The sequence below is a fragment of the Myodes glareolus genome, chromosome 4 (assembly GCF_982192425.1).
Source record: "Myodes glareolus chromosome 4, mMyoGla1.1, whole genome shotgun sequence".
Taxonomy (NCBI): Eukaryota; Metazoa; Chordata; class Mammalia; order Rodentia; family Cricetidae; genus Myodes; species Myodes glareolus.
Window position 1 is genome coordinate 87105075 of NC_142029.1, and position 8514 is coordinate 87113588.

The following is an 8514-nucleotide window of genomic DNA, read 5'->3' on the forward strand; positions in this document are numbered from 1 at the left end:
CTAACTTGAACTTCAGTTATCATTTCTTTTTTATTCTTAAATTGTAGTGAATGCTTACCACAGTAAATGTGCAGAAGTCAGAGAAGAACTCTGCGAATCCGCATTTTCCTTCTTCATGTAGGTTCTATGTCAGTCACGGCATCAGGTGCCTTTAACTGAGGAACCATGTCACCTATTTTATTTCTTTATTCCACCCAAATAGAGCCATTCTCTTCTCACATCCCAACAACATTAGCATATGCCAGTTGTAGACTCTAGTTTTTCTCAAAACTCTGAAAGTGGAAGGCAATGCAATGTCTCATAGAACAGATCTGTATTCACATTGACATGTGTCTTCTAAGCCCTGCTAGAGAGGGACCTCATATATTCTGGTTCTGTGTATGTTAGAACATCAAGGAATATGGTTATCCTTCTTTCTTTCCTATACTATCATTTTGAAATATCAAACACATTAAAACATTTTAAATTCATATTTTCTATTTTTTTTTTTTTACAAAATCTGGCTTTTTGAGCTGATTCCCTCTAAAATATCTTAAATCACAACAAAAAGAGCCACTAAGTTATTTTCTGGCAAAAAATAAATTGGTATTTACCCTGAGGAGTGATAATTGAAGCTCATCTAAAAACAAAGGCAGTCAGCTTTCAAAGTTGAATTGTTTGTTTTTTTCTTCATGTTACTGACACAAAGAACATAAATAATAAGAGGGCATCATTTTCCTGAACTTTTTATTAGAATAACTAAGACACCTTAATGATCAATATTGCTGCACATTAGCATACTATCTATATCATAAATATATATGAAGAATATATATAATACATATGAGAATGTAGTGTGATTTTTTGGTACAGTGATGAATATAAAGAAATATAAGAAGAAAGCTCAGTGTTTATAACAGCAAAATGGGTTGTACTCAATGGTCTTTGTGTAATTTTGTATATAGCTGAGATATTAACTTTGAAATTGGATAATGGAAATTAAAATAGAAAGAGTATCATTTGTAAGTTCAGTGGAATATAATTAAAGACTCTGACACTCTATTCATTATCAAAATATCATCTTAGCATTTGCTTGATAGTTTAATGAATAATTGATCTTTCCTAAAAGAAAAATTATCAATAATGTCAATAAAATGCTTTGAATTAAATCTCTTTATCATGTTAAATCATTTGTACTCAATGATGAGAGGAAAGGAATAGCTATTATAAAAAAGTCATAATATAACTAATAATTATACAATAAAATAGGAAAACATATTTTATCTAAGATTTTAATAAAAAGGTAAACTTTCATATAACTACAGGCATGCAGAGAAGCTGTTTCTGTCACAGTTTCCATCTTCTCAGGGTTTTCCTCAGGGCAACTTTAACATCTTTGTTCCTCAAGCTGTAGATTAAGGGATTCATCATGGGAACAACATTTGTATAAAAGACAGAAGAAATTTTTCCTTCATTCATAGACCTAACTGAGGAGGGTTTAAGATACATAAACGCACCAGATCCAAAGAATAGAGAAACAGCAATTATGTGGGAACTGCAGGTGCTAAAGGCTTTGGACCTACCCTCAGCAGAGTTGATACGGAAGATGCTGGAGAGAATGAAACCGTAAGAGATAAAGATGGTGATGCTAGGCACAATGGTATTGATGCCCGCCACAATGAAAACCTCCAGTTCATTGACATAGGTGCTGGTGCAGGAGAGCTGCATCACGGGAAGAATGTCACAGAAGTAGTGATTGATGATATTTGCATCACAGAAGGTCAGTCTCAGCATGCATCCTGTGTGAGCCAAGGCACCAGAAAATGCCATCAAGTATGAACCAAGCATTAGGTATGAGCATATTTTAGGGGACATAGCAATATTATATAAGAGTGGATTACAGATGGCCACAAAGCGATCATAGGCCATTGACATTAACACATAACACTCTGAAATAGCAAAAAATGAATAAAAATAGAGTTGGGTTATACACCCTGTATAAGAGATAACATTCTTATATAGTATGAAGTTCAACAACATTTTGGGTATAAACACTGAAGAGTAACAGAGGTCTATCAAAGACAAATTAAAGAGGAAAAAAGTACATGGGGGTATGAAGATGTGAATTCAGTCCAATTAGAATTATCAAGCTCAAATTTCCCATCATAGTCACCATATACATCACAAGAAACAGGAAGAACAGAGGGAGTTGAAGATTTGGTTGATCCGTTAAGCCCATCAAGATGAATTCAGTCACAAAGGACCTATTTCCAATAGCCATTATTTTCCTATTGGAATCTGTAGAACAGCATGTTATACTTTAAGACAATTTAGCTCTTTGCATATTTTATCTCATCCCACCAATGTATAGTCACTGGAAATTTTCAAGTCTATCCAATTTCTAACTGTAGAATCAGCCTTTCTCATGACTGTGAGTGCCGTAGAGTTTCATTTATTACAGTCTTTCCAAGTTAGGCATTCGATGTACCTTAGTTCCTTAAATCCTGAAGGAAGGGTAGGTCATTTCATGTAAAAATGACTGTTCACAAACCAAGGTATAGAGACGGTGTGAGTGGACAGAAACACTTTTGTCTCATCTCATTATTTCTTCTTTTACTTTATTAACTTACTTTCTAGAAAAAAACAATAGAAGCTTTAACAATTAGTGTTGTCCTCTGTTTAGATTATACAGTGGTAGAAAAGGAGTCAACATATTTTCAAAGTAAAGAAAAGTAAGGACCCTGACTATAGGCACAGTTACTAACTACTGCTTGTCACAGAATTCAACTTCTAATTCAACTTTTAAAAGTTTTTCACTTGTTGAAGGAATTTATTTTCACTGTATTTTAAAAATATCTCTCCTTTGTATCTGGAACATATTTATGTCAGTTTTACTTATTTTTCAAGGTTTAATAAATAGGAAAGAAATGGACCTGTCATACATCTGACATCTGTTTATCGCAAACAAAGGCATTATGGTATGTAGCATTCATAAACTCACCATCGTTGAACCAGAAATCACTGGCATTTCTGCATTATTGCTTGAAATGAAAATTACAGGATCCTTGGCTTGAGGCTTTTGTTGTTACTGAGATTTGAATTGCAAAGTTCCTTGAAAATATTTATGATCTGTAGCTTTGATTTGCTAATTATGATCTTTCACTACTTACTCATAACAGAATAAAAGTCCTCATATTGGTCTGTTTGTCACTTTATAGTATGGAGAGGTTTCTGTGTAAGTGGAATAATATTAAGGTAATAGATCAGACTTTAAACAAAATGAACGCTTGTTATTTCTCTTCCCTTGAGAACATCTTTGTATGAGAAGGGATTAAAAGGATTTTATTTACACCTTGGACAAAAATTTGTCTTTAGTTCCTAAGGGACTCACAATTTTACTGAAGTATTTCATTCACCCTTGGGTTTGTACAACTCCCAAGACAAATCGAAAACATGGTCCCATCTCCATATTGTATTCATATCTAAAGGAAAATATATTGCATTATCTCATTTCTTACCATATCCTAAATAGAAACATTCTACATGCTCTTCTTATTCTACATTCCCCACTTCTTTTTCTGAAATAATTTAGTAATTTCAGTAGCTTAGTTCAATAGTCTCTCATTGAATACTTCACTTTATAAAATTTCTCCCTTCAAAAGTTTTTGCTTTTACAAGGATTAGAAATTGCAACCTGAAGGTCGTTCAGAGAATTTAATATAACTATTTTAAATTAAATTAACTTCCTTTCCTTTGTGTCCCAAATTTATGAAATAGTAATGGTGACTAAGAGCACATATTTTATCAGATTGCTGTGACAACTAAATGAAATACTGTTACTAAATTTGTGATAACATGGTGGCACATGCAAATACTAAAACAACACAATATATTGTTATTGCTCTTATCTGTTCCCATAACCAGATGAAAAGACACTATTTCTGAAGAAGACATATTGACTAAAGGACATAGATAAATAAATCTGGCAAAGAACAAGAAAGTTTCTCTCTCTCTCTCTCTCTCTCTCTCTCTCTCTCTCTCTCTCTCTTCTATTCTAACTAACTTTGGGGATAGTCAGGATCACAACATAGAATGATAGTTTTTTTTTAAAAGAGATATTAGTTTATCTATTGATAGACCTGCATAGAACAACTCCAACCTGCAAGGCAAGATGTCCCCGCTGGTGTAATAATGGAAAAACTGTTCAATGGTGTATTAGTCAGTGTTCTCCAGAGTCACAGAACTTATGGAATGTGTGTGTGTGTTTTTCCTATTTGTCTGTCTTAGTTATTGGTTTACTGCTGTAACAAAACACCATGACCAGAAAACAAGTTGGTGCAGGGGCGGGGGGGGGTGCTTTATTTTTCTTAAACTTCACCATGATGTTCACTGGAAGAAATCAGTACAGGAACTCAAACAGGACAGAATCCCAGAGGTAGGGGCTGATGCATGGGTCCTGGAGGGACAATGCTTGCTTCTTATGGTTGTTCAACCCACCTTTCTTCTCATAGAACACAGGATCAACAGCCCAAAGATGGGACCACTCACAATGAACTGGACCCTCCCACATAGATCACTGGATGAGAAAATGCTTATAGCTGGACCTAATTGTAATATTTCTTCAACTGAGCCTCCTTCCTCTGATGACTATAGCTTGTATCAAGTTGACACACAAAACAGGCCAGTGTGTGTGTGTGTGTGTGTGTGTGTGTGTGTATGTGTGTGTATGTGTGTGTGTGTGCTCATGATTATAGGAATCTATTTGAATGACTTACAAGTTTCAGTCCTATGATGGCTAGCTGTGAATATAATAGTTTCTCAGTCCCATGAGTCTAGGTGTTTAGCTGGTCTTTTTCATATGCTGGAGGTCTGAAGAAGTAGGCTCCAATTCCAGTGAAGGAATTGATGTGCTGACAAAGTAATGGCAAACAGGAAAAGAATGAATAATCCATTGCTTCTTCAATTGTCTTTATTGAGGCTTACAGCAGAAGGTGTGGCCAGGTTAATGGTATGTCTTTCTATCTCATATCTCGAATAAAGGAGACAACTATCCAACCTCAAGATTGGTATCAAAAACCTGTGCCTTTCACCTTCAAGATCCAAATCAAAATCATGCTATCTTCCTGCCTCAAGATCTGGATTATGTTTGCCCCCTCATTTCTAGATTGTAGTTCATTTCAAATATAGTAAATTTAGCAACCAAGATTTTCCCTCAAAAAGCATGTAAGCAATTGCTCACTTTATTGAGCTGTGTCCTATTCCACAGGAGAGATTTCTTATATGGTACTATAAACATAGCCCAAATCATGGGTAGGTGGACTATAATCCTAGGGGAATTTTATTGCTAACCATTTATGCTTATTGTATTCATTATAAATAGTAGTCAGTTATTTTCATTTATTATATAAATTAGTAGTTAGTTACTTTCATAATATTATATATTCTATTATATTAAATATATAATAAATATAACCTATTATAAATATATATTTTAGGTTTATTATGAAATTGTCAAGGCCTATAAAATATTTATATCTATTTCCATAGATTTTTATTGCTCTTAAGTTTGGTCAAGAAACTTAATCCATAGTGATCTGAAAAGACACAGGATGTTACTTCAATTTTTTTGTATATGTGGAGGTTTGTTTTGTTACCGAATATGTGGTCAATTTTTGAGAGGGTTCCATGAGGTTCTTAGAAGAAGATATATTCTTTTATGTTTGGGTGGAATGTTCTATAGATGTCTGTTAAGTCCATTTGATTTATGACATCTGTTAGTTCTCTTATTTCTCTGTTAAGTTTCTGAATGGTTGATCTATCCATTGACAAAAGTAGAGATTGAAGTCTCCTACTATTAGTGTATGGGGTTTGATGTGCAATTTAAATTTTAATGTTTCTTTTACATATGTGGGTGCTTTTTTTAGGAGCATAGATATTCAGAATTGAGACTATATATTGATGAATTATTCCTGATTGATTTTAGTTTGAAATCTATTTTGTTAGCTATAAGGATAGCTACACCGCTTGTTTCTTAGGTCCTTTTGATTGGAATACCTTTCCCCAACCCTTTGCTCTGAGATAGTGTATGTCTAGGAGCTTGACGTGTGTTTCTTGTATACAGCAGAAGGCTGGATCCTGTTTTCATTTCTATTCTGTTAACTTGTGTCTTTTTATAGGTGAATTGAGTCAATTGATATTAAGAGATATTAATGATCAACGGTTGTTAATACCTGTTATTTTTCAGCCATAATGTTTGTGTGTTTTTCTTCTTTGTGTTTTGATGGTGGGGGGTTATCTCTTGCCCATGGGTACAGTTAGCTTCCTTGGGTTGGGGTTTTTGTTCCAGTACTTTCTTTAGGGCTGGCTTTGTGGCTCTAGGGGAACATTGAGTTGAGAAGGTCTATTGACAGCTCACCAGGCTTTCTGGCAGTTTAATAGGTGGAGTGAGTTTGAGCTAGGGGTCAGGACAGAATGTAGAGTTGTGGGAGAGATGCTATGAAAGGATGGTCTGTAGAATCAACAGGAGACATGAACAAGAGCAGAGGGAAATAAATTAGGTGGTAACCTGTTACAAGGCTAGAAAGTAGCCGGAGACACTGGATCTGGATGAACATAGAGTGTGGAAAAGATCTGAAGGTAGCTTATTTGGTCTTCTGGCATGTGTGACGTGTGGTTTAGCAGGCTATGTCTCCCTGAACTGGAGCCTGGTAAACAATGATGAGGATGGAAGAGAGTCCAAGAAGGGATGGTTTGTGCATTCCACAGAAGAGTCAGGGAGGGAGGAAGGAAGGAAGGGAGGCTGGAGCTTTTGTTCTGTTGCAGTGCTAGAGAGAAGTCCGAGGGATTGGATGGGAGGAACAAAGAGAGTAGAGAAAGATTTTGGACAGCTTCCCTTGTTTTCCCCAGATTGTCTTTTACCCTTTCTTGGGCATCAATGTGTCCCTTGGAAATTCCAGTGTTTTCATGATCTGGGTGTTTTTATTGATTGGCCAGTTTTTACAATTCACATTACTACTGTAAAGAATATGTATTTCACCCTCTTTTGTCAATCAGCTGTGTTATATTTACTTCACAAATATTAACCAGACGATGAGGAATATAAGAATTACATAATAATATAGACTCTTCCCTTTTCTAGAGAGATTTTTTTCAGGTTTTCTGTATTCAGTGTGACACCACCTATGTCATGCATAACCTTTTCTACTTTGATGTGTGATGTCTATTTTTTTTTCAGTTAATCAATAAATTCTTAAGAGGGTATTTATAACATTGTTAAAATATTTTTGCATCTGCTGAAATCACCATATTGTTTTAGCCTCATGTTTTTAAATATTCTAATATTGACTGTGTATGATGAACAGCCTTATGCAAATTAACTTGATTATGTTGTTTGATGTTTTTTAAATGCCATTGAGCAATAAGCTTTAAAATATTTATGTATTTATCCATTTTTAAATTTTTGGTTGTATTTTATCTGGTTTTTATATACGCTAAAGCTGTATTTATAAACCAACTTGAACATGTTGTTACTCACTATTTATGGAAGAGGTTTTGAAATTGTTGCTTTCGGTTGTCTCTTAAAAGTATGGTAAAATTCAACACTGAGGTAAATTGTCCTGCAGTCTTATTGGATGGGAGAATTTTACTAGTGCATCAGTCATTGCACACTGCTTGTAATCAGTTGTTTCAGATACTTGCTTATATGCCTTATTGCACAATTTCATATATCATATACAATAAAAAAGACATAAATTTCTTACAGATTTTCATAATAATTTAGAGCATAATATCCCCCAAGCACTTATTTAATGATGCTTTGGCTTCCACTGGTAGCTGAGACAACCCGTATTTTTTCTAATTTCTGTTAAGTTCTTTTTATCTTTTGTTTGCTTGGCAAAAAGGTTGAGAGTGTTATTAATTTTCTAAACATATGTTGCTTCTGTGACACATTATAGTGTTCTGTTATTTATCATCTTATGAACTCAGTTCAAATCTTAATTATGGCTTACATACTTAATATTTTTTTAAGTAATTTTATTAAATTATAAAAGTTTCCATTTCCGCCCCTTCTCCCACCACCCTCCCACTTCTCCCCACCCTCTCCTCCTCCCTCTCCATCCCTAAGAGCAGTCAGGGTTTCCTGCCCAGTGGGAAGTTCAAGTTCCTCCCCCGTCCCTCCAGGTCCAGGAAGGTGAGTGTCCGGACGGACTGGATCCGCAAAATCCAGTACATGCAGAGGAAACAAGTCCCAGTGCCATTGTCAATGGCTTTTGAGAAAGACTCCGGGCCAGCCACATTCAGAGAATCCGGCCATATTCAGAGAATCTGGTTGGATTGCGTCCTTGTTCAGTCCCAGTCCAACTGGCCTTGGTAAACTCTCATTAGATCCGTCCCCTTGTATCAGTGGGTGATCGCATCCCTCACAGTCATTATTTCCTTTTTCATTTTCTTCCTCCTTCTGCTCCTCATTTGGACCTTGGGGGGCTCAGTCCGGTGTTCCAATGTGGGTCTCCGTCTGTATCGCCATCCATCTTC

General features: G+C 35.4%; 1 protein-coding gene across 1 annotated transcript; it reads right to left on the reverse strand.

Annotated features, from left to right (window-relative positions):
- Positions 1-1326: 1326 nt before the first annotated feature.
- Positions 1327-2272, reverse strand: LOC146894700 (olfactory receptor 8B8-like). The gene is given in 2 exon segments (XM_085688552.2): positions 1327-2079; positions 2081-2272. Coding segments are annotated over 2 exon segments (933 nt in total). The 5' UTR covers positions 2261-2272.
- Positions 2273-8514: the final 6242 nt, after the last annotated feature.